General features: G+C 35.8%; 1 protein-coding gene across 6 annotated transcripts in view; it reads left to right on the top strand.

Annotated features, from left to right (window-relative positions):
- The window catches only part of ATP2C1 (ATPase secretory pathway Ca2+ transporting 1), a 138,024-nt gene that overhangs the window by 71,835 nt on the left and 39,151 nt on the right, over nt 1-27,038 (top strand). For all 6 annotated transcript variants that reach the window (XR_015552173.1, XM_087430568.1, XM_014789652.2 and 3 more), the window contains 9 exons: nt 9,105-9,260; nt 10,013-10,081; nt 11,035-11,110; nt 14,212-14,278; nt 18,315-18,439; nt 19,321-19,418; nt 21,338-21,433; nt 21,523-21,612; nt 23,541-23,645. Coding sequence is in view for 5 of the 6 variants with exons in the window: in XM_087430568.1 (XP_087286694.1) it covers nt 9,105-9,260; nt 10,013-10,081; nt 11,035-11,110; nt 14,212-14,278; nt 18,315-18,439; nt 19,321-19,418; nt 21,338-21,433; nt 21,523-21,612; nt 23,541-23,645 (882 nt within the window). In the remaining variant the exon portion in view is untranslated. The remainder of the gene's footprint in view (nt 1-9,104; nt 9,261-10,012; nt 10,082-11,034; nt 11,111-14,211; nt 14,279-18,314; nt 18,440-19,320; nt 19,419-21,337; nt 21,434-21,522; nt 21,613-23,540; nt 23,646-27,038) is intronic.

Here is a 27,038-nt window from a genome sequence, read left to right as displayed (position 1 = left end):
TTTTTAAAGAAGATTAATATTGACAACTTAAGGAATTTTGTATTTTGTTTTCTTGCCTGAGTTAGTTTTCCATAGTCAAGGAATGAGCCAGTGTGTTGGTGACAGTAACCTTACCAACCATAGGAGCTTTACAGTCACTAGTGCAGGTGGGATAGTAAAACTTAGAGGAATTGAGCTATGGACATGTTTTCCAGTTTTTTTTCCTGATGGTTTTTATTTTAATTTTAATGGTATTTGAGAAGAGGCACCATTGGCCAGTTAATTGGTGGTAATCAATATATGGTCAGGCAGGGACTTTAGATGAAGCAGTCTTAATAGACTGTGTATAGTTGCATAACAGTACATTTTGCTTTTTTTGAAACATAGCATATTTTCCATATTGCTCCAGGTAAAGTCTATAGCAATATTTGAACAAAGAATTCTTTGAAAGAGAAAACAATGTAAGAGTCAGGAAAAGAGGGTTTCTTTGTTGAAAATATTTTACCTCTCTCAGCTATAACTCTCTAACTAAGCCCAAAACATTGCCTGAAATGTAGCAAGATCTTTTTTCACTTGGAGTTCTGAGTGATTAATCCCATCGACACTTTCTTTTGTGGCTCATGTGCTTAGGGTTAGCCCATATCATTCTGTGAAACTGTCTTCAAGATCTAGACGTTGAGTACAAGTGGCTTCTTTTTTTTTAAACCCAATTTTGATATGATTTTCTACATGTATCAAACTTCTTTTAGAAGACTACCACTTATGTGGCTGAGAGCCAAGAATTAGCCATTTTTATGACTCTGGATTATCAGACCATTTCAATCTGGGCAGAAAGATTATCTCCACTGGCAGTCAAGATCTACTGGCACCAGGCTCAGAAGTCCAAACTTAGAACAAGCCAGTAAGCATTACATAGTGAGCCTTTTAACCTCATGAATCCATGTACTTTGTTAAAGGATAGTAGTTTGGCTCAGTGAGTAGTTTTTGGTGTCTTTAGGGTTGTTTCTTCCTGTTCCTTAGTTCTCAGAGAGTAAAAACCGAAGATAATGATCAATGTGATTGAACAAGCACACATCTGCTTTGGCTGCCTACCAGCTGAAGAAGTTAGAGATAGTCTCTGTGAAACCTCACTTAGCCATTATGTCCCCTTTCTGCAAGGCTCACATTCTTGCACACTCTTTTGCTAAGAACCACTAGCAAGCAGCTTTTGTGTTGGGTAACTCCACTAGTGGAGCTCTCTTTCTGTGTTAGAGCATTCTGACTTCCTAAGTTACAAAATACTTTTTCCATTTACTCAGTGAAAACCTTGATATTCTGTTAAAACTCAGGTTCTGATTTGGTTTGCTATGCTTTTTCAAAAAAGAATCTTTTCAAACGTTTGCTAGAATATAAGCATATAGGGATACTTTAAATTTACTTGTTTTGGTAATGAAGCTAATGTAGGCAAAATGTAATTCCTCTCTTTGGAAATCAGTCTGTGTTAAGAAGTAATTTTAGCCATTCAGTAAATATTTGAATACCACTATACCAGGCTTCAGGGCTAGGAAGTGAAAAAGACACAGTTTGTGCCATTTCTACTGGGAGATACCAACTTGCAAGCAACTGTGATTCAAAGAACAAAATGTGTCTGCTTATGAATAAATTGACCATGTGAGCTTAGGCACGCCGCTTACTATTTGCAGGCCTCAGTTTTCTCACTGTGACATAGAGTTACCCTGGGGCAATGCATCCTAACTTTTAATGTGCGTAGGAATTGCACATGTGGGTTAGAACATGTGCGTTCTGTTTTGGCAGGCCTGGGGTGGGGCTGAGATTCTGCATTCCTAACTAGCTTGTAGTCCCTGCCAAAAGTGCTGGTCCATCCACCACATATAAAAATATCTTTTTTAAAAAAACAGCTTTATTGAGATATAATTCACATTGCAAACAATTTATACATTTAAAATGTACCATTCAGTGGTTTTTGGTATATTCAGAGTTGTGCAACCATCACCAGAGTCTAACTGGTAGGATGTTCTCACTATTCCCAAAAGAAAACTCTTACCTTTTAGCAGTCACTATAGTCTTTTCCCCTGCCCTAGAGCCTGGCAGCCATTAATCTGCCTGCTCTGTCTGTATAGATGTGCCTACTGTGGACATTTCATATAAGTGGAATTATACACTGTGTAATATTTTGTGTCTGGCTTCTTTCAATTAACGTAATGTTTTCAAGGTTCATCCACATTGTAGCACGTATCAGTACTTCATTGCTTTTTATTGCCAAATAGTACACCAATATATGGATATACCACATAATTGTAAATCCGTTTACATTTAAAGTGATTATTGATAGAGAAGGACTTTTTCTGCCGTTTTGCTATTTGTTTTCTATATGTGTTATATTTTTTATGATCCTCAATTCCTCCAATCTCTCCTTTTTTGTGTTTGATTTTTTTTTAAATATACTTTGATTACCTCCTTAATTCCTTTTTCTGTGTATCTTTTATTTATTTTCTTAGCAGTTAAGTGGGGATTACAATTAAAGTCCTAAATTTGTAACAGTGCAGCTTGAATCAATACCAGCTTTACTTCAACAGTGTACGAAAACTTTGCTCCTATACAGCTCACTTTTTCCACCACCTTCGTGTTGTTGTCCAAATTATCTTTATACGTTGTATGCCCATTAACATAGACTTATAAGTATTTTATATATTTGTCTTTTAAGTCAGATAGGAAAAATAGAGGAGTTACAAACTCAAAATACAGTAATACTGGCATTTGTATTTACCTACCTAGTTACCTTTACTGAAATTCTTTATTTCTTCATATAGCTTTGAGTTACTTTCTACTCCTTTTATTTCAGCTTGAAAGACTGTCTTTTAGCATTTCTACTAGCAGTGAATTCTCTTAGCTTTTTTTAAATGGGAATGTCTTAATTTTTCCTTCATTTTTGAAAAACAATTTTGCTGGATATAGAATTCCCTTTGATAGTTTTTTTTCTTTCAGCATTTTAAATATTTTGTTCTGCTGGTCCTATCCTCCATGGTTTCTGATAAGAAATGGGCCGCTAATCTTATTGAGGATCCCTTGTACATGATGAGTTCTTTTACTCTTGCTGTTTTCAAGATTCTGTCTTTGTCTTTCAGCAGTTTGATTATAATGTCTCTCAGTATAGGTGTCTTTGAGTTTATCCTATTTGGAGATTATTGAGCTTCTTTGATGTATAGATGCATGACTTCGATTAAATTTGGAAGTTTTCATCCATTATCTCTTCAGATATTCTTTTTGCCCATTTCTATTTTTTTTTTTCCTGATACTCTCATATTGCTTATATTGGCATTTTCTATGGTATCCCATAGGTACCTTAGGCTCTGTTCAGTTTTCTTCATTCTCTTTTTCTCTCTACCCTTCAGACTAGTTAATTTCCATCATCCTGTCTTCAAGTTTGCTGACTTTTATTCTTTCTTGTTCAGATGTGCTTATTGAACTCTTCTAGTGAACTTTTCGTTTATCAAGATTTCTGTTTCATTTTTTTTGTTTGTTTTTTTGTGAGGAAGATCAACCCTGAGCTAACATCCATGCTAATCCTCCTCTTTTTGCTAAGGAAGACTGGCTCTGAGCTAACATCTATTGCCAATCCTCCTCCTTCCCGCCCCCCCAAAAGCCCCAGTGGATAGTTGTATGTCATAGTTGCACATCCTTCTAGCTGCTGTATGTGGGACACGGCCTCAGCATGGCCGGAGAAGCGGTGTGTTGGTGCGCGCTCAGGATCCGAACCCGGGCTGCCAGCAGCGGAGCGCACGCACTTAACCGCTAAGCCACGGGGCCAGCCCCTTCTGTTCCCTTTTTATAATTTCTTTCTCTTCATTGATATTCTCTTTTTGTTTATTCATTTCTTTCCTGATTTCCTTTAGTTCTTCATCCATGGTTTCCTTTAGGTCATTGACCATTTAAAGTCTTTATAGTAAGTTCGGTGTCTGGCCTTCCTCAGGGACAGTTTCTGTCATTTTAGTTTTTCCTGTGAATGGGGCATACTTTCTTGTTTCTTTGTATTTTTTGTTGAAAACTGAGTATTTTGAATATTATGATGTCATAATTCTGTACATCAGATTCTCCCTTTCCTCAGGGTTTCTTGCTTTTAATTGTTGAGGGCTGCAGTGGGTCCAGTTTGTTTAGTGACTTCCAAATTATTTTTGCAAAGACTGTATTCCTTGTTGTGTGTGGTCACTGAAGTTTCTGTTTCATTTTCTCAGCATTCACTCTTATCCATCTGGAGCCAAAAAGGAAAAAAATAAATGCCACTCTCCTGTCTTTGCAGCTTATCTCTGAGCTGGGGCACTTCTTCAACACTGAGCTAAGCTGCCTACAACTCTGCTTTCACTTTCACCTCCTGCTTGCACCAAATCCACAGATCTGCCAGAGCTGCAAACCTGGGGTTCTCTCAGGTCTTTTCTTAGCGTGCATCTGGTTCTGAGCATATGTTTTGCACTCTGTCTTCCCTGGTGTGTGAGGTGGCCCTTCCAAGCCCTTATTCCTTCGAGAAAGTTCCACTTCAGCCTTCCTTCCCAGTCTTTTTGGATGTGTCTGTTGCTTGTACTGTTCTCTGTCCTTCTAGCTGGAGGAGGGTGTGGGTGTGAAATAAAGGTCATCCTCTGTACCAGTCCCTCAGGGAACTGCCAGACAGGTCAATATACAACTACAGTATTTTAAGAACGAGGTCCATATTAGCCCCCTGACTACCAGTAAGCTGTACCAGGAACACAAGCTTCCATCCTCATAGCCACCGCTGCTTCTCTGGGGAATGGGGGATAGGAGACAGTAAAGAAAAATGCCACAATGCTTTCTTACCAAAATTCAGCTTCTGTTTTCTTCATTAAGCACTCCCTGGTTGCTTTAAGTTTTTGATTCCAGAGTTGATTCCGTCAGTTTTTGCCAGCTTATGATTGTTTTAGTGGAGGAACCAATTCTTTGGGTGCCCTACATCACTATTTTCTGTGACATTACTCCTGAGTTGTAGTTTTTATATTGACTTCAATGTATTTTTCTGGTAGGTGAATTTGATAAATTGATTTATTGTATGTTACTCCCTCTCACTGTGATTCATCACTGAAACTTCACTTTTAAAAGTTTCTGAATTATTAAACATATACAGACTTGTAAAAAAGAGCAGTTTACAAACATCTTAGTATGCAAAGATTTTAAATTGGCTTTCGAAAGAAATTGAGTAGAATGTTGGAGAAGGTGTATGGTATATTTGTGGAATTTAGAAACATTCCTGTTCACTAAAAACTGATGTAATCACTCGTGTTTGACTTTGGCAGGATGTATATTTCTGTAATAGTGTTATCATTATACAGCTCAGAAAACCACTCCATACTTAGAGCATTGGGAGTGTTTGTTATCTTAGATTGTATAAGCTTGAGTCTGCTTAGTGTTTGTTGTCTGATTTTTATAGTTCAGTGGTTAAAAAGCAATGTGAGCTGAGGAATGCTATTCATATTTAAAATGCTGAAGAGAAAGAAATTTTTTTCTCATTAAGTCACTAGAATTTAAAAAGACAACATAGGCGGGTTAGAAGTGATACTTAGTGTCTTTGTTTTAAGATTCTCATTCATGTTGGTAGGAAAGGACTGTTGCAAAAGTACATCTCTTTTTGAAATTTGGTTTGTTTTAATGGTCTTAGTGAAATATACTGGAAATCATTTTTAACCTGATGCTGGCCTTTAAATTATTGTCAGTTTGATCAAGTTGAATCTGTGCGCCTGAGTTAGAAAGTTAACAATTCATACCAGCATTTACCGTGGGATAAAATTCATTTCATGTAGCCTTTTCAGTAATGTGTAACACTTGGTTGATTGGGCTTTGATTGTTAACACTCTAGAGCTCATGAAAAATTTTTAATTATATTTTCCTTCATTTGAATAAACAGTAAGAGGAATCTTAATTTTTGAGAGCAGAAATAAGGAATTTTATCATGATCTGGCAGCTGCAGATGAATATTTTGGAAGATTATTTTTTGGGGAAAGAAATCCATTTCTGATATGCTTTTTATTCTAGGCTGGAGAGGTGATTGACTCAGCAGCATACAGTATACCAAGCTGTTCTTTAAGAACTTATTTGTAGCTGCCAGTTCCATATTAACTGTAATTTTTTTAAGCAGAAAACTTCTGGTTTTCAGGAAACCTTTGTGACTTTGGCATTTACTTTTTTTCTACCTAACGTGTTATAGGAATAATCCTGTGAATTTTTTTCAACCATTTTTATTCTGTAGGTGTTAAATATTCAGATTGTGGATTATGTATGCATCTTGATTCTTATTTATATTCTGACTTTTGAACTGTGTGGTGTCTTATTTTACACCTTCACCAGAGTGCCTGAAGAAGAATGAAGAGAAAGTGAAACATAATCAGTTTCCCTCTTCATTAACAGCTCTTCTGAAGGTTTAATGTTTAAACTTTTGGCTAGAAGATGTGGCGCTAGCTGATTCTTTGATTTCATTTTATCTTACCTTTCTGTTTCTCATGAATGCAATGGATAAATGACACTAATATCTTTCTTCTCATGTGAATTAAATTGTGACTTTGTTAAACTGTATAGGCTTGCCTAATTTATTAGACATCACCAATCTTAGAAATGACTTCCGTCTTCTCACTCGCTCAAAACTGCTTCCTGGGAAAATTCTTGTAGTCACCATTAAGAAAATAGCTTGTAACCTAGAAAATATTCTTGCTCAACAGACAGTTGAGATCTATGCAGTTTGCTACATTTCATGATTTAGACAACTTTCATTGATAATATATTCTTGATAATTTGAGTTTTACGAATTTATAATTACATAGAAGAAAAAGATAAGGGCCGGCCCCGTGGCTTGGCGGTTAAGTGCGCATGCTCTGCTACTGGCGGCCCGGGTTCGGATCCCGGGCGCGCACCAACGCACCACTTCTCCGGCCATGCTGAGGCCGCGTCCCACATACAGCAACTAGAAGGATGTGCAACTATGACATACAACTATCTACTGGGGCTTCAGGGACAAAAAAAAAAAGGGGGAGGATTGGCAATAGATGTTAGCTCAGAGCTGGTCTTCCTCAGCAAAAAGAGGAGGATTAGCATGGATGTTAGCTCAGGGCTAATCTTTCTCACAAAAAAAAAAAAAAAAAGATAAGCGTCCAAAGATCCTTTTTCTTCCGTTTCAGTTTGTACACTAGACAAGGCTGATTGCTGTTGTGCTAAAAATACAAGCCTCTTTTTTGTAGAAAAACCCGATGTGATCAAATTAAAACAGTTTTATTGAGTAGATGGGGAGAAAGAATCCATGAACCAATTTTTTTTTTTTTTTTTTTTTTGGTGAGGAATATTGGCCCTGAGCTGACATGTCTTGCCACTCTTCCTCTTTTTGCTTGAGGAAGATTGTCCCTGAGCTAACATCTGTGCCAGTCTTCTTCTGTTTCATGTGTGGGATGCCACCTCAACATGGCTTGATGAGCGGTGTGTTGGTCCGTGCCTGGGATGCGAACCCACGAACTCTGGGCCTCCGAAGTGGAGTGTGTGAGCTTAACCAGTACGCCACCAGGCTGGCCCCCTGAACCAATTTTTAATAATAATTTTCTATGAGATTTTCTAAGGTATTTACACTCATAAAAAATGAACCATTTGAAAAGATGCGATTTATTACCTTTCCTTCTCCCCTAAGCCCCTCTAAAAAGGAAAAGCAGGGTTTAAAGTTTCCAGTACTTTGTACATAGTATGAACTGTCAATCAAGAGGACTGGTTGAGAACTCTAGCTCAGCTTATAATAACACTGAGACTACACAATCATTTAACTGCTCTAGGTTCATTTCCTTATTTTGTTTCCCTTCTAGGATCTAGCCCAGTGCTTGGTACATAGTTAAGTTAGTCAATAAATGTTGGGTGAGTGAATGAACCTGTAAAATGAGTAAAATCGTGAACTAGGTGTGAGTTTCCCAGAGTGTCCTAAAGACTCTTGAGTAAGAGCTTCTGGAGTAAAGTGGATCAGAGAAGTTTGGGAAACACTATTCCATTGATTCTCAAACTTGAGTGTGCATCAGAATCACCTGGAGGGCTTGTAAATAGAGTATGTTAGGTTCGCCCTCCCCACCTCTGTGTTTGAGGAAGGGCAGTGAATTTCTAACAAGTTCTGAGGTGGTAGAGTGATGCTAGTGCTGCTAGTCCTGCTGGGACCACACTTGGACATCGCTTGCTGTATCTATATTCCTGTTGAGGTGATTCACACTAGTGTATTCAAAGTTTTGAGAAGTGCTGCTGTAGGGGAAGCTGTTTAACTCTTAATTCAGTATTTCCAAAACTTACTTGACCATAGTACCCTTCCCTTGTGTGTGTGTGTGTGTGAATCATCAATCTATCACATTACACACAATGCCTATTAACTCCTTGAAACTATTGTTCTGTGGGTCATACTTTCAGAAACAGAGCCAGCTTACATCTGCAGTGTTTTCCACATATAAAATGATGATTTTTTTTGCATGCTTGGGCAGGTGACTACTTAATTGTGTTAGGAGTGAAACCCTCAGAATTGAACCCTGTTGCAGAGCTGGAATAAAATATGATATTCATGATCTGGAAGGAAACATTTATATACATTTTTGATTCTTGCTAACGTACATTTGGGATAAATGTAGGGATGTATAGCAAGAAAAATTCTGTGAAAATTGAGACCAAAATGATGAAATGATTTCTTTATCAGTACCTTTTATTCGTATTTCTCTTTCTTTTATGGTTGGTTTTAATCTGCCAAACACACTTTTAGAACTTTAGGGCATGGCAAAATTAGAAAATAATATTTTATCATGAGAGTTGAGTTTTCACTAGATAAAGATTGTCTCATCTAGTGTCTCCTTTTCCTTAGTTGTATTTTGAAATTTAGGCTAATCTTGTCCCATGGTTTAGCATTCTACTTTGCGTGTCAGATTTTGTTGACTTCATTTTTAAATATGGTTGTACTTATTCCAGTCTTCTGTCTTAGAGTAATGGATATGATAAAAGATTTGGGTAATTAATAGAAAGGGGATATTTGAGGAAGAAGTGATGATTACAGACTCTTTAGATGTTAAATGTAGCACAGAGAGTCTTGAAACTTGAACTTAATGGAATGCTTTATGTTCCCCAAGGCTGTGGATCTTTCCATTGATGAATCCAGCTTGACAGGAGAGACAACCCCTTGTTCTAAAGTGACAGCTCCTCAGCCAGCTGCAACTAATGGAGACCTTGCATCAAGAAGTAACATTGCCTTCATGGGAACACTGGTCAGATGTGGCAAAGCAAAGGTAATTTTTTTTCTTGTTTTGAAAATAGCAGTTCCTTTGTTTTCAACCATTTTCTCAGTTCTTTTTGGCTAATTTAAATGGATCTTTTCAAAATACGTGACAAAGAAATGACAGAATTGAACTGAACTCTTGGGCAGCTGTTTGTGAGACTGAGGGAACGCTGTGTCCTTGAGGTATAATATGTCCATAGTTCTCCCATTTACCAGATAATGGATCCTTTAAAAGCATAGTCCTCAGTACCTATTCTTTTTTTTTGTAGGTAGAAACAGTGTCTCATGGATATGTTCATTACCGGTTAAATAAAATGTTAATTTAGTTGATATGGTACTGGCTATAATATTCTGATTACAGTGTCATTTACCTACTGATTGATTTCAGATATTTTTTTCCTGGATTCTTATATTCCACAAATATAAAAGAGATCATTCAATAGCATTTGAGGGAGAAAAATAAACTACATTAAATGTCTCTATTGAGTATAAGACAGATTCAAATTTCAGAAATATTAATATAGACAAAAATTGGGCCTCAGAATTGAGTCAATATTAAGTTTAATGAAATGTTTGTTTTCACGGTTTGTATCCTAAGGCATAAGTACTAATGATCTTTAGTAACATCAAAAAGTAAATTTGCTAAGGGAACTCTGGGTTTGTATGTCACACATCTTGACTGTGGGCAAGACTTTGGAGAAAGAGAGTGAAGTGAGATGATTCTGTTTGACTATGAATGTATTTTCCTGTTTTTCCCTTTAGGGTATTGTCATTGGAACAGGAGAAAATTCTGAATTTGGAGAGGTTTTTAAAATGATGCAAGCAGAGGAAGTGAGTACTTAGTTTGTTAATGATGTGTTAGTTTCAAATCTGAAAATCTGCATTGTAAGCAGAGGAAAAGAGAATGTTGGTGGATTATTTTATGTACTATTGAAAGTAATATTTTATTCAGACTATCATTCAGTTGTCTGTGCTTAAAAACATAATTGGAAAGCCTATAATTAGAAGGGCTTGAATTGACATTGTTAATATTCTAAAACTTTTGATATTTGTTTAATGTTTATAGGAGGAAAAGGTTACAGCCAATTATTTATAGGGCTTATTCTTTTTGGAAATTAGCTTTATCATATTAATTTTAGAGATTACTAAACAGTATATTTGTACCTCAGAATGTCTTCTACCAAAATTCCCAACTTGACGTAATTCCAAGTAACGGGGAAAAAGATTGCAAAGTAAAATAACCTGGAAGATATTCTTGTTTAAGGATATTGAAGATTAGTTCTCTCATTTAAAATGCTTTCTTATATATAAAAAAGAAGTTGCATTCTACAAATGTCATATTCTCCCCAAATCATCTGGATTTCTCAGGTAATCTGCCAAGATTCTAGGATGTGATGCAGTGTATAAAACCATTCCAAGAAGCTTGGCAATGAAGGGATCACTGGAGAAGGGAGTTAGCAGATCAGGGAGCCAACAGGATAAAAAGACGGATTAGGAGCATGTTTGTGGATACAGAAAGGAGAAAGAGTGGAAAAGTGAAGGCATCTGATGGTAATGAAATCCTGGAGAAGCTGATAGGGAGAATAGATTTTTCCTCAAAGAGAGGCATAGGGAGCATGGACTTTTTCACATAGATTTTTTAAAGTCTAAGCTTCTCTCTCCTCAGTAAGGGGGGTAATATTTACCTGAAGGGAGAACTGTGTATGTCAGGCACTTAGCAGAGTCCCTGGCTCATAGCATATACGTTAGCTAATTGTGGTGACACTCTTCTCCAATTTCTCAAGGCGCCAAAAACCCCTCTGCAGAAGAGCATGGACCTCTTAGGAAAACAGCTTTCCTTTTACTCCTTTGGTATAATAGGTAAGAGAAGAGTGAGTATGTATATCTCATATGTTTATTTAGGTTTTCTTTTTTGAGTGGAGGGGGGAGTTTGGATACATACATAATTTATTTATTCATTTAATTATTTATTTTTTATCTTACTACTACTTTTTTTAAATTATAAAACTAACCTGCAGGCATTGTCTTTTTCTACAAAGATGAAATAGAGCTCTGAGTAATTCCTGTAATCTAAGAGATTTCTGTAAACATTTTAGTATTTGTCTTTCTAGTCTTCAACAAAATGTTGTAGTATTGTTTTATGGACTACTTTTCTTTTTTTGTTTCACATATCCTATCATAAACATCTTGTCATTGAATAGATGCTCACATAAAACAAATTTAAAGGTTATATAGTATTCCGTTGTGTGAAATATATATATATATATATATTTTTTTTTTAACAAATCAGGCCTCTTTTAGACATTTATGTGGGTTTTTTGAGTTGTTTTAATTATGTAAATGATTCTTCAGTGCAGGTGTCTTATTGTAAATACCTCTCATTTCCTTAGGATAAATTCTTAAAAGTAAAATTATTGAGTCAAAGAGTATCCATATAATTTTTAAATTTTTGGCACCTTTTAAAGGCTTTTGTTTCGTATTGCCAAGTAGTACCCTTCATCAGCAAGGTAAAAGTATCTTTCTTCCAGCACCCTTGCCAACTTTGCTGCCATTAACTTAACAGATGAATAAAAGACTTCTCGTTATTTTTTTTCACAATTCATTATTAGAGAAACTGAACACTTTGTCATGTATGTGTTGGTCCTTTTTATTTTATTTTATGACCTGCCAATCTATTGCTTTTGTCCCTTTTCTTATGGCTTGAGTCTTAGACTGGTAACAGCTCTTTGTATAATTAGGATATCAAAACTTTTGTTGTTATAAGAATTTTTTCCCCCAGGTTTTAAATTGCCTTTGAGGAATATATAATAAACTTGGTAGGAGGGAGGGAGATATGTGTGATTGAAACATCCCTTTGTTCTGAGATTCTGATAGCCCCTTCCTATTGATAATCTCTACAATTATGGTGTCTGTGTTTGTTCTATTCATAAAGGCTCTTCCAACTCCATGTTGGGAAAATGTTTATGTTTATAAGTATATTTATTCCAACATCATTCTACTACTTTAGTTTTTATTTTTGACACTTAGTTTTACTATATTATTTAGAATTCATTTTAGTACAAGGCTTAAGGTAGAGTTACGACCTTTTTACTCAAAAGTTAATTAGTCTAGTACCATCAATTCTATAGTCCATTCTTTATTTGCTGAGTTGAAATGATATCTTTATCATACATTAAACACTTGTATCAATTTTGGAGTCTTTTCTCCTTTTTTAAAAATTCTTCTATGTTATTTTAATTGTTTTTTCTAGCTTAATGTTTTAAAATCAATAATGTGATTTTAAAGCAATATTTCTGCTATGCAGTTTCAGTGAAATAATTCCTTAAATATTAGTTCATTTGATCCATCTGTCTTCATTATAAGCATAAAGTAGAAAATAGGAAGGTATTTGTTCTTCTTTTATAACTGGTGTGTATGTTCTCATAACTTCCTTCATTTCATTATTACAGTTTATTTTCTAGAATTTATAGTGAATTTGATAAATTGAAGGGCATTTAGCCCTTCTTTCCATAAATCTTTCCAGTTTATAGTAACACTGTACCATGAAACCATCTTGCATTTAGTGATAAAAAATCTGTGAACTCTGTGATTACCTAGTTTTCATATAATGCATTGAACATAATTTTTCTTGTTAGGGTAGTATATAGAATAGGATAAGGGTCAAGATCAAAATCAGGGGTCAGCAGACACTTTTTTTGGTAAAGGGCTGCATAATAGATATTATAGCCTTTGGTCCTTATAGTCTCTGTTAGAAATACTCAACTCTGCCTTCATGAAAGCAGCCATAGACAATACATAAACAAATGGGTGTGGCTATGTTCCAACAAACTTGGATACAGAAACATGCAAGAGGCCCGTTGTAGTTTGCCGACCCCTGGTATAATTCGTTGGACGTAATTTCTTTTGTCAGGATAGTATTTGGAATGGGATGTTAGAGAGTCACAATCTGGATCATTATTTTGTAGTTATAGAAAGATAAAAACTTTGTTTTAAATGTCCTTATTGATCTAGAATACAATCTTGAAGTTGCTTTATTTTATTAGAACTCTTACGTTACTGTGTTTTTCCTTACAAAACCAGTGGTGCAGCAGTTGCCCTCCATCTTTTAGCAGAGACTATGGAATCAGTTGTTTGGTTTATGTTAATTGATTTTTTATTTTTATTTTATTTTTTTTTTTGGTGAGGAATATTGGTCTTTAGCTAACATCCATTGCCAACCTTCCTCTTTTTGCTGAGGAAGATTAGCCTTGAGCTAACGTCTGTGCCCATCTTTCTCTATGTTGTATGTGGGATGCCACCACAGCATGGCTTGATGCGTGGTGCATAGGTCCATTCGAACCTGCGAACCCCGGGCCACCGATGCGGAGCATGCGAACTTAACCACTACACTACCTGGCTGGCCCCTTGATTTTTTATTTTTAAATGCCATAAAAGTAGTATTTTTAAAATGTTAATGCAGGTTGAGATGTCTTAAGTAAGATACATCACTCTGAGCCAAGTCCTTTGTACTTCTTCATTTGCAGTACGAACTTGAATGTGTAATGTCTTGATACTGAGTTATGAGAAGTTGCAGGGTTTAGTTTTGCAAAGCTGATAGTAAATAGAAGACCTATACGTCTTATGCTACCTTCTTTTTTTTTTTCCCCATTGTATGAAAATACTGATAATGTTTTCTTGAACTGAGAACTCTCACATATTATTGCTTTAAGGGATGGGTATCAGCAATGGCAACAAAAATTAAAACTGTGTGCATGCGTGCATACACAGCATTAACTTTAAGCAGTATTAACTTTAATCTCCCCTGCTTAATGGAGTTTTTAAAAATCTTGTGATTGTGATCTGATATCATTCCCCTTTTATATATTGGGACTTTTTGACTGCCCTCAGCTTGCTGTTCTATTTGTTCTGTGCCTGAGTGGTTTTATATAAAAGGGAAAAATAGCAATCTGATTCTGTTCCAGGCATCATCATGTTGGTTGGCTGGTTACTAGGAAAAGATATCCTGGAAATGTTTACTATTAGTGTAAGGTAAGTTCTAATACATTGTTTATAAATTGAAGTCTCTTGCCTCCCATTTCTCTGATAGGCATAGTTTATGTTCCATTATGGAGGTATTATATGAGCACGTAAGGGTATAATATCTACTTAAGTAGTTCAGAACTCATGTTTTGAAATGAACTCTAGGAAAATGAAAACCACATATATGGCAGTAGAGAAAACCTACACTGGATGTCTAGTGTTATTAATCCAATATTGCATTTTTATATATAAATCGACAGTTAAGGATTGCCAAACTGAGAACTAGCAGCATGAAAGAGAAAGACCACATTATAGAAATTGAATAATCAATCTCAGAGGAAAATGAAAAATTCAAGAAATAGAAGGAAAATTAAAAATATAAAGAAAGCTTTTGTATTTTTAGAGATTTGTGAAGAAATTACATTCATGATAGATGGACAAACTGCTATAGAAAAGGCTCACAGAACAAAAAGAGAGTTTTTAGAAATTAAGCTGAAATTAAAAATGCAATTTAATGGTGTAGTATAAAGTCGAAGTGGTCTCCTAAAAAATAGAGTAAAAAGTCCAAAACAGAGAATGAGATAAAAGTGACAGAATAATTTAGTAAATATCATGTCTAATTAGTAGGAGTTTCAGAAAGCACTAAGAAGAAATTAGATAAGAAATGATACATGAATATTTTCTCAATATGAAGCGAGACATGAATGTTTATAGTTTGAAAAGATTCTCCAAATGCCAAGCAGGATGAAAAAAACTTCAACCTAGATACATCATTGTGAAACTAAAGAAAGCAAGTCAGGTCATCTACAAAGGAAGGATAATTAGACTGGTGTCAGATTTCTCATTAGCAACTGCACTTCCCACCTCAGAGTCTTTTTAGGCTCTACTAAACATTTCAACTCATAAGACTTTCATAGGTCACATCTGTACCTGTGCCCTGAACACAGCAGGGCAACTTCAGGCATCCCTCTTCTGAGCGAGTCCTTGCAACAGTCCATGCAGCAGTTCAGCTTAGGTATAAGGAGATGAGATGACCTTGTGAGTGCAGGAGCTACCCTGGGTTAAAATGCTTCATATTTCACAGGAGCCAACATCTCTGGAAACATAGACTTTTCAGGAGGTCTGCAAGAAACACGTCCAGTTATAAGAGTCACTACATTCAGGAAACCCAAAGCTATGCCTTCATATAAGATAATTATAAATCTCCCAGTCCACAGACAGTTTATCAGTCAGGCGATCCCTTTATCATAAGCAGTGTTGCCTAGCAACATAGTTCATATACTACCCTTATCAGGTCACTAGAGAAACAGAGCTAGAGATTTAACCCAATACAGATGGGAAAAGGGTTTTATTAACCCTTCATCCACAGCATTATTGGATTACATTGGAAGACAGTGGGGCAGTACTATCAAAGTATGGGGGGGAAATGATTATAAGTCTATAAATGTAGGCCTGGCCAAAGTATCAATCCAGTTAGTTACAAATGGATAGGCAAGTAATCAGAAAATTTATCCCTTACTTATCCTTGTACTAATTCCAGCAAAACAAGGCTAAAAGAAAGGAAGGTGATGATGTGTGTGGTATAAGAAAGAGTGGAACTCACCTAGGCATCTAAGGAAAATCCTAGATGACAGCTCTACAGTAGGCCTAGAAAGTAGTAGTTCAAGTATTAGAACAAAAATCAATGGATTAAAAAAAAATTGAATGGATTACATGGAATAGGTAGGATGAATAAAAAGTTAAAGATATTTGTGATATGGTCAAGGAGTATATTTTTTCTTCAAAGGGGCAAAACTACAATTTGAAACTCTTGGCCTACATCTATATAAAAAAGCCTTGGGTTAGATACCAAATACGTTTATAATTTTATTTATTTATTTGTTTTCCCCCCAAGTCCCAGTAGATGGTTGTATGTCACAGCTGCACATCCTTCTAGTTGCTGTATGTGAGACGCGGCCTCAGCATGGCCAGAGAAGCTGTGCGTCGGTGCGCACCCGGGATCCAAACCCGGGCTGCCAGCAGCGGAGCGCGCGCACTTAACCGCTAAACCACGGGGCCGGCCCCCAAATACGTTTAAAATGCAGCATGAATTTGAGATATTATATCGTCACTGGCATATTATCTATTGGACTCATTTTTAGTTTTTGAGTATTTTTTGAGCAGGTCTAACTATTTGTGGAGGTTGACACATCATGATTTTTATTCCTACTTCAAGGTCTTTCAAAGAACAAAACATTTAAAAAAATTTTTAATAGGATAAAGCTCATTTCATTTTGCAGTTAGCATATGGGCCCATTGTACTCTTATAAATCTAAAATACATTATAGGACCTTTAGCAAAGGATGTTGCCCATTTCATATATATGAAGGTGTATATATATATACACCTTCGAATCTAGGAATGTAGTTTGGGGTTAAAATTCAAATGAAGGGCCGGCCCGGTGGCTTAGCGGTTGAGTGCACGCGCTCCACTGCTGGCGGCCCGGGTTCGGATCCCGGGCGTGCACCGACGCACCGCTTCTCTGGCCATGCTGAGGCCGTGTCCCACATACAGCGACAAGAGGGATGTGCAGCTATGACATACAACTATCCGCTGGGGCTTTGGGGGAAAAAATAAATAAATAAAATCTTTAAAAAAAAAAAAAATTCAAATGAAAATTTTAATGAAGTTTTTCACAATCCATTTTATTCCTCTGCAGATTATTTTAAAAATGACTTAAATATAAAATCATGAAAAGGTTCACTGGATCTAGATTGTAAATGATGGTGCCTATTTTTCCTGATATAGTGAGGGTTAGTGGAAGCATAAGAAAAGAGGATTCTTTTTGAACTTAACACTAGTTCAAAAGAGAGAAGGAAGTGTTAATGATAGCACATATTTCTTGACTCTTCAGTGTACACTGTTTAGCCAGTGGTATTGTAAATATTATTCGTTGGCTTTGAACTTTTAGAATCAACCTATAAATAAAGCATGAAAAATTATGGTTCTAGAGCAGGATGCCAATGATATCAAGTTAGATCATACTAAAGAAAAAGTAGGTAATAGAAATTGGGAAGTAGAAGCAGCAAAGGGAACGGTGTTTGAATGAAGAATAGGAATGCATATGTCCTTATCTGTAGTAATAAGAGATAATATTTGGAATGGGACAAAAAATAGAGATTTAATTTGAATGTTTTTATATTACAAAGGGAAACAGTGAAGTAATTAATTTTTTTGTTGTGATAAAAGATACATACTTGAAAATTTACCCAAGTGTACAATTCAGTGGGTTAAGTATATTCATAGTGTTGTACAACTATCACCATTATCTAGTGTCAGAACTTTTTCATCACCCCAAAAGAAAGTTCTGTCCCTATTAAGCAGTCATTCCCCATTCTTCCTTCTCCCTAGCCTTTGGCAACCACTAAACTGCTTTCTGTCTCTATGGATTTGGTTATTCTTGATATTTTACATAAATGGAATCATACAATGTGTGTGTCCTTTTGTGACTGGCTTCTTTCACTTAGCATAATGTTTTCAGGGTTCATCCATGTTGTAGCATGTATCAGTACTTTATTCCTTTTTATGGCTGAATAATACTCTTTTGTATGGATATACCACAATTTCCCATTCATCAGTTGATGGACATTTGGGCTGTTTCCATCTTTTGGCTCGTGGGAATAGCGCTGCTATGAAGATTCATGTGCATGTTTTTGTCTGAACACCTGTTATTGTTATCTCTATTTATAGATGAGGAAACTAAACTACAGAGGTGGAGTCATAAGAGCTCAGGGTAACACAGGTAAAAATTGGTGAAGCTAAGGGTACAAATCTAGGTAGTCTGATGTCAGAATCTATATTCTTTAACCACTGTGCTTAACCTGGCAGCTAGTAGGTGTCAAGTAAATGTTGATCAACTTTTCCTTCCTTTTGAGGCTATTTTTGGGTGTTGACAGTATTAATTTTGCATTTTTATTAGCCTCTATTTTAAGTAACAGCCAACTGAAATTATTGCTGTGGGTACTATTTATATTATACTTCACTACTATGTATATATTGGTTACAGTTTGGCTGTAGCAGCAATTCCTGAAGGTCTTCCCATTGTGGTCACAGTGACTCTAGCCCTTGGTGTTATGAGAATGGTGAAGAAAAGGGCCATAGTGAAAAAACTGCCTATCGTTGAAACTCTGGGTAAGTCTATAGTAAGAGCATACTTATGAAATGATGTGTTAGTTTACATCAACGGTGTGTCATCTTTGGGTTTTATAGCTTTTGTCCTAGATGGTGGTGTTTGGCTTATGACAATGTTGAGTATGGTTATAACAACCAAAAAAGGTAATTAAAAATCGTATCCTATCGCATAGCATATCACTCAGAACAGGGGACTTTCAGAGAAATCTTTTTGTATCATGGAATGTTGTAATGCTTAAATCCTGTAAAAAAAAAAAAAAATCCACATAACAAATGAAACCTTAGAGTAAAATTAATAGAATTTTTTTCTTTTGACATCTCAAGGAAGATAATTGATAATTATAGACCCTAAAATGTCATACTTGAGTTGAATTTGCTGATAAGAACAGTAAATATACAATAGTTATATTACTTTAACATAACTTTATGTGTAATATGAGAATTGCGATAACTTTATGCTTTGAAACTTCTTTTTTTAAATTTAAGAATCCAAAAATATTGAATTTAATTTCTAATTTGCATTTTAATATTGAGAAGGCAAAATCTCTTAAAATACTGACTAAAAAGATTATATGGGTTCTATTTGTATTATTTAAAATTACCATATAAGGCTATTGTCAGGTAGCTTTGTAGAAATTCAACTGTAGATAAATAAGAAAAAGTCAACATTTATCAATATCTAATTTTTAATTTTAATTTCAGAAACTACCTTATGATGAAGCAAGCATAATGAGAGAAAATAATGTAAAATTTTCAATAAGTTTGATTTGTACAAAATTCTGAGAAGCAGGACAGGCTTCCAGAGTTTTTGATTTGTTTCCAAATGTGAATTTGTATTTCTCCCTGACTCTTTTGGTGACATGTAATGATTTATTCTTTAGGCTGCTGTAATGTGATTTGTTCAGATAAAACTGGAACACTGACGAAGAATGAAATGACTGTTACTCACATATTTACTTCAGACGGTGTGCATGCTGAGGTACTCTATAGATGTTTTCTTTAATGACACTATTCCTTAGTTAAGAAACTTGGTGTTCAACATTCCTAACGATTTCACTGTCTTACTTTCAGAAGGGCTGTAAATTAGTCAGCAACAGAGCTTTTTCCTTCCTATGTGATTCTACCAAATCTTGATCCTACTGCATTTGTATACTCCAGTTGTACTGTCCAGAAACTTTGAATCCTCCGTGACACCTCTCTTTCAGTCACTGCTCTATCCATTCATTACCAAACTCTTGATGTCCTTGCTCTGTATACAGCTTGAGGGCTCTTTTAGAACCAAATTTTGAGCATGTCACTCCCTAAGATGCTTTACTGGCTTTCCATTGTGACCAGGATCCCAAAGTGTGACATCTCAACCCCCTAATATTCTATCCCTTATTTCCTTCTTCAGCCTTATATGCTCTCCTTTGCTTTCTGTGCACCAATTACACTGGCTTTATGGTTCTTTCAGTGTGACAAAACTCCTGCTTCTGGATCTTTGCTATTGTTCTCACTGCTTAGGACAGTCTAATGCCTCTTCATCCTTTGCACCTCAATTCCAACCCCACTTTTTCAGAAAAGCTTCGCCTACCACCCAGAACTGGCCCTATGCTATGTTTTCATAGCATTCTATGCCTCTGAGTTCTTAGCCCAGGGAAAATTTCTGTCCCTCTTTGCATTATACTGTAAGTTGTAATAGGGCAGTAACTGTGTTGCCTAGCACAGGGCCTGCCTCATAGTAAATACCTGTGGAAAGAATAAATGAATGGATGAATTACTTTATTTAAAAAATTATATTGACAGTCTCTTAAGTGCATGTCAGTGTATGTTCATTTGTTAATTTTGAAGCTGGGTGAGCACAAGTTCCAGTCTCACCTAGTCTTGGCAGGATTTTTGGCTGGAATGTTCATTGACACTACTTATGATGGGTAGAGTATTTTAAAATGTATTTCTAGCTAATTCACTGAGCAAAGTAAGCATTACACTTATTGACAGAAGTTGTACTTAGGTTTATTTAATTCCATTTTACATAGGCCTTAAAATGAGACTATTGATATTTAGGGTGTTTAGATATGGTTAAGGATACCCAGTGCTATGTTGTTCAGTGTGCCTTTTCTGGATGACTCAGAAGGGTTATTGGGATTATATGTGCATGTATGGTCTAGGTATGGAAGGTAGGGTATATAAGTTTCTCTTTTGTTTTAAGTGCGTAATTTTATATGTCAAGCATTAACCATTTGTTAATTTCTCTCTAAATTGTTTTATTTTTGTTGTGAAATTTAACTTTTGTTTGGCGTGGTTTGTTTTAGCCATAGAGAATAAATATCTGGCTTGTCTCTACTTCTGATTTTTAAAATTGGCATATAATATGCTATGTTAAAGTAGTTTGTAAGTGCTAGAGTAAATCACTTAATGTCTCTGAGCCTGCATATTTGTAAAAAGAATTCCGCTTTTGTCTAGGTCACGGGTTTGTCATGAATGATTGATGTGGTAATAGATTTGATTCTTTGCAAATTGTAGTATATTATATAAATATAATGTTCTATAAACGTAAGCTCACTTACATATAGAGATTTTGATGGTTTATCATTTTTTTATAGAATATTGTAAGGAGAAACAATATAAGATTATATTAACAATTACATTGTTTCTCCTTATATACTATACATTATTATTAATTAATATAATTAATTTTTAGTATAATTAACCATAGGTTTATCATTGTGGTAAAAATTAGAATCTGTATTCCTTTTTTAAATGTTCTTTTAGACCAACTTAAATGCTTTTCTAGGTATACACGCTAGCAGTGTCATGATATATAAAATGAAATGAACACAACTCATCATAGTTATTTGATTTTCATAAGTATTGTCACTGTCTACTGGTTGTGTGTTGACCTCACTTTATGTTCCTTAGGTTACTGGAGTTGGCTACAATCCGTTTGGGGAAGTAATCGTTGATGGTGATGTTGTTCATGGATTCTATAACCCAGCTGTTAGCAGGATTGTTGAGGTAAATACTTTATTCTCTAAGAAGATGACTTTCTTCATAATAAATTAGGACACAGTGACAGGTTCATAGTTTATGTGTATTTCTCTTAGGCGGGCTGTGTGTGTAATGATGCTGTAATTAGAAACAACACTCTAATGGGAAAGCCAACGGAAGGAGCCTTAATTGCTCTTGCAATGAAGGTATGTACCTGATCTCTCTTCTTTGGCATATGAGACATCATCCTCATGGGAGAATGTGAGGCCATCAACCACTGTTACTGGTTCTTGGATGTAAAGTGCAGAAGACTCACAATATTTCTTGGTTTTTACTGCCTTTTGGGAACCATTTTTATTCTTCCTGGAAGTACAAAGCATAGAGCTTTTTCACTGTAACTTTATCCCTTACATACAAGATACACACTAATGACCAGTGATGGATTTCTTCTTATGAAGAAATGCTCGTGTTTTCCATAATGTTTAGAGTTTTGTGTGAAAAGCTTTATAAATGTGTGTAATTGCTGATAAATACTAACTTTCAAATGAGTAAAAGGCAACATTCTTTAGAATTTCCCTGTAAGGTATTAAGGCCATCATGAGAAATCAGGGTTTCTTTTTCCAGTCTTCCCTTTCCCTCCATTATCAATTTCTTAAAATGAGTGTAGAGTTAGAATTTGTGTTGGGGAGATGGAGTGCTGTCCTCAGTTACTCTTTCATCCATCCCAGTTGATCTCCTCTTCTCCTAAGTCCTACATTTGATTAAATGATAAACCTAAAAGTCCCATCTGTCACTCCCATAACAAAAATAAAACTCCTACTTTTAAGAACAGTCTTAGAAAACTTTGAGTCTTGTGTGAAACAGGATGTCTCTAAATGAGCTTGCTTGAATTGAGATCCAATGCAGAAATGTAGGTTATTATAACACATTTAATTTAATAAAATAAAATTGATATTTTTAGAATGTATGTTTCCTTGACAGAAAGCTACATTTCTTTATCATTTGTTCTCCTTGTAACTAAAATAGCATAGTGTAGCTTTTTAAAAGATATTCAAAAGTATCTATTAGCATATATTTATTGTGTTATACTTAACAGGAAGATATTCAAAAGTTGAATCTGTTAACAAGTATTTACTGTGTTCTACTAAACTTTATCTCTTTGAGAGATAAAAGAGTATGAACTACCTCCTTATGGTGGGGACCTCACATTTTAGGTAGAGCATTAACACAGACATGTTTGGAGCAAATAAAAGGCAGACCAAGATAGTAGATAATTGAGTCCTAAAAATTGAGCCACATGTAAGAACAATGCAAATTCAGACTTGGGACCTGGGCTTTGAATGATAGGAAGGGTTTAGATAGGAGGTAAGTTAGGGAAAGAGTAAGAGTAAAATAAGAGGAATAAATAAGCATAGAATGGATTGTGGCTTATGAATTAGTTAACCTGAACGAAATGAAAGGAGGTTGAGTAACTCAGGGGATTTTAATAGGCTGTAAGGTGGGTTTCTGGAGGACCTTTGAAAGCCAGGAAGAAGAGTCTGAACATGTTTCGAAAGACAACAAAAAGCAATAAACTAGGTTTTTGAGTAGTTTAAAAAATATTTCTGAATATTTGGAGGAAAATGCAAAGGGTTTTGGGAGGGAGAACAGCTATATGACATTGGTAGTAGTCAGACTATCAAGTGGTAGGGTGTAAAAGGAGTAGGATGGTAACAACAGGCAAGATAGATTTGAATCCCTAAGAAGTGAGGAATTGAATCTGAAGCTTTTATTGATTGTAAAAGTACATGCTCAGTGTTGGTTGGGTACCTTTATTTATTTGTATCCTGCTTCCTTCCAGAATTTGAGCCAGTAGGGATTTTAATATAATCAGTGTTGAAAATTTGGTTTACATACAGTCCAGGTAGCATGCCTTAGACTGTATCTACATACCCAGGCTTTCATGTTGAACATGTATGTTGCTGTTCAGAGAAATACAGTATATATAGATGGAACACTGCTATTCTGTCACCATGATTTGAAAAATAATCCAAGTATCTCTAACCAAACTAGCTGCAAATTATGACCGTTGTTCTTTGCTAAAGGAAAAAGTAGTCACGTTAGTGAGAATTAACTTTCTTTTTGTGCCATATAGATGGGTCTTGATGGACTTCAACAGGACTATATCAGAAAAGCTGAATATCCTTTTAGCTCTGAGCAAAAGTGGATGGCTGTTAAGTGTGTACACCGAACACAGCAGGTATCCTTCCATTTAAAGAATAATTATTATATCTTGTTTAACATAGATGACTATTTTTCCTTTACTATCCACCTTTAGATTTGAATAGTCATGGAGCATAAGAAAGACCTGTTGCTTTAAAGTGTGTGTGATTTATAGTACACTCATCCCTTGTTCTCATATTATTTTTTAATTCATGCATAGATGTATCAAATTTTGCTGTGTGAGCAAACAAATGAGTTGGAGCCTGGTCTCAGTCTCCTAGAGCCTGTGACATCAGATTCTTTTAACATCTTTTGTGTTCTTGATAACAGTCTATTATAGGTCTCTGCTGACTGTCTGTTGTTGATCTGTGTTCTTTCACTGAAGGAATATTTTGTCTTCAGAACAAACAAAGCTACCTTATTTTGTGGAAAAGTGGTTATGAGATGTGTATAATTCATGTTAGTTAATTCACCTTACCAGCTAGCAAAATGACATGTGCTAATAGTTCAAGCTACTACCTTGTTCCTGGGTGCTTTAAAAATGTTTACATTTAACAATGTTTGCAATGTTAGTGTAATAAGAGTTCTTAGTTATTTACAGTGTATAATTATATCACTCATAGTTGCTATTACTAGCTTGATACTTAAACTTATTTTGCCCTTAAAATATATATATTTGTTATTTTTACATTTCCTTTATTAGGAACTAATAATTGTTTATGTGTTTTCACCTGTGAGCAAACACTTTGAAACTAGTTGTATCTTTGTAGACAGGACCGAGTGAGAGTATTCCTAATTAATTAGGATATTCTTAATAGGAAACATATTGGTTTTAAAAGAAAGGCCAAGTTGGTCAACATTAAACTTGTGAATAGAAGTCTGCCAGGAAATCTGTTCATGAGGGAGAAAAAGATTTCTGTCTAATCTTTGAAGGAATTTTTATAAACTCCTGGTGAGGGAAACAATTAAAAACAAAACTATAGAAATAAAATGCCTGTTACTTAAACCTTGTAAGCTTTAAAAAATTGCATTAGAATTAGATAATTTTCAGCTGATGTCCCTTGGCCATATACTTATATAGCAAGGATACCTATATGAATTTATTTGGAAGGTCTGTTTCTTTACATTTTATATATGATCACAGTATTTCAAGATAATGTGGCTCATGTAAAGTTTAATGACTTGACTTCAACAGTTTTGAATCTGACCTCACCAAAGTTGTACACTGGAAGTTGTACATTGAATCTTCTCAGTTTTGGGAGTGGAGGATAGGGAGTGGCAGGATATAAGTTCAGAAAGATTTGTGTGATTATTCTTCCTGTTTGCCGACCTGAAGAGTTAACAAAACCAAGCATAGTAGCTAACAAAACCCAAACCCACTGACGTGACTCAGGATCTGGAGGTCAGCCTGGCACAGATATGGCAAACTTACCAATTTATAAAGAAGCGCAGTAGCTCAAATAGTTTGTCTTTACAGGACTTTCATTTGAACATGACAATATACATTTATCTCTATTCTTTCCCTGGAACTTGCCAAAATGACAACCAAGGAATAAAAGATATAAACTAAAAAAGAGAAGTATGGGAAAGGCTCTGAGTGACAGATACCTTTGAAGATGGAGACTAAGGCATCAGGCTAAAAACACAAAATCAGGTTGAAATTCTGAGTAAGGAACCAATAGAACTCTCCCAAGTACCTTTTCTGTTTCTTGAGGCCAGACCATTAGTCCTTCTTTACCCCTGTAGAATATCAAAAATCTCAACTTGGGGACCAGAGTGGAAGGCAGAATTAAGGCTTAAGACTGAAAACAGACTGATTAAGGGCAAGTCATTGTCCTAAAGAGTAAGCATCTAGGCCATAACTTCACCTTCTTAGAATGCCTGCAGGTAGATAGATATCTCCCTACCCTCATTCTCTAAGTCAGAGGACTGATGAGTTTTAGAGAAGCTGACTGGTCCTAGGGAGATTCCAACAGTACAGAGTATTCCTAACTAAGCTCTTTGTTCATTTGTAGGGCTTACCTACTCCTGGGCCTCATCACCCTTTGGCAAGGGCTACCAGTTGATAAGCTCTGCCAATGCCTGTGGAGCTTCTAAACCTTTAATTGCTTCAGTTTTGAATGTAAAAGAGCAGTCAGGGATTGCTAGATATTTGAGGCAAGTCTTCAGTATGAAAGACACCCACCAGACCGACAGAGAAAGGGGTCTCAGAGAAGCAAAGATAATGCTGAAGAAAATTTCCAAAGACCATAAAAAAATAACAACAAAAATACTTTAGGGGCTGGCCCAGTGGCGCAGTGGTTAAGTGTGCCTGCTTCACTTTGGTGGCCCAGGGTTCACAGGTTCAGATTCCGGGCGCACACTGACACACTGCTGGTCAAGCCATGCCGTGGTGGTGTCTATATCCATATAAAGTAGAGGAATAAGGGCACACGTGTTAGCCCAGGGCCAATCTTCCTCAGCAAAAAGAGGAGGCTTGGCATTGGATGTTAGCTCAGGGCTGATCTTCCTCACAAACAAAACAAACAAACAAAAAGAACTTTAAAAATAGAACGTTTTTCAAATAAAGTCAAGGAATCTATCAGGGCAAAAGTAGGACTAGACTTTTTGTTTAGTGGGACAAAAAGTCAAAGAGGTGGACAGTGTAAGAGATAAAGTATGAAAAGCAGAAAATAAATATGGGAGATCCAACATCTACCTAATAGTGGTAACAGGAAGAGAGAACAGAAAATGGAAAGATTTTTATCAAATAATAGCAGAAATTTTCCAGAAGGAGGACTTCAGCTTCTAGAATAAAATTGCCCACCAGCTGATTAGCACAATGAGTATGTTAAAGAGTGGTGGAGTGAGGGAATAAACACAAGGTCCATAATCGAGAAATTTGAGGACACATAGGGAGAATTCTGAAAGCTTCCAGAGATTTTGGGGCAGGAAGGTGGGCGAGGGGGAGATCATATACAAAGGTTTAGGAATTAAAGTAGCTTCTTTAGACTTTTCAAATGCAACACTGGACGCCGGAGGCTGGAAGATAATAGAGGAAGGCCTTCAAACTGGGAGGAAATTTATACCCAGCTGAACTTACAAATGTAGGGATAGAATAAAAATGTTTTCAGACATTCCAAGTCTCAAAATGTATATCCCACACACTTTTTCTTAGAAGAACACTGGTGTATATGTTATTCCAAGAAGAGAAAATCAACTAAGGAAAAGGAAGGCTTAGAACCCAGTGAGTTCTAACCAGGAGAGAGGTGAAGGGAATCCCCAGAATAGAGGTGAAGGGAAGTTCCTGGATACCAGTCATGCAGCGGGCCTAGAAATCAGCCAACTCAAGTTAGAAAAGGAAAGGAGAACAAGACTCAAGGAGGGAGGTCTTCAGTGATAATATGAGAGTAATAGCTTACCTGCTCATTTGATCATGTGAAAAATATCA

Source organism: Ceratotherium simum, chromosome 5 (genome assembly GCF_057802395.1).
Source record: "Ceratotherium simum simum isolate JZ-2026a chromosome 5, ASM5780239v1, whole genome shotgun sequence".
NCBI lineage: Eukaryota > Metazoa > Chordata > Mammalia > Perissodactyla > Rhinocerotidae > Ceratotherium > Ceratotherium simum.
The sequence above is the reverse complement of the archived record's forward strand: the minus strand, read 5'-3'. Positions and strand labels throughout refer to the sequence as shown.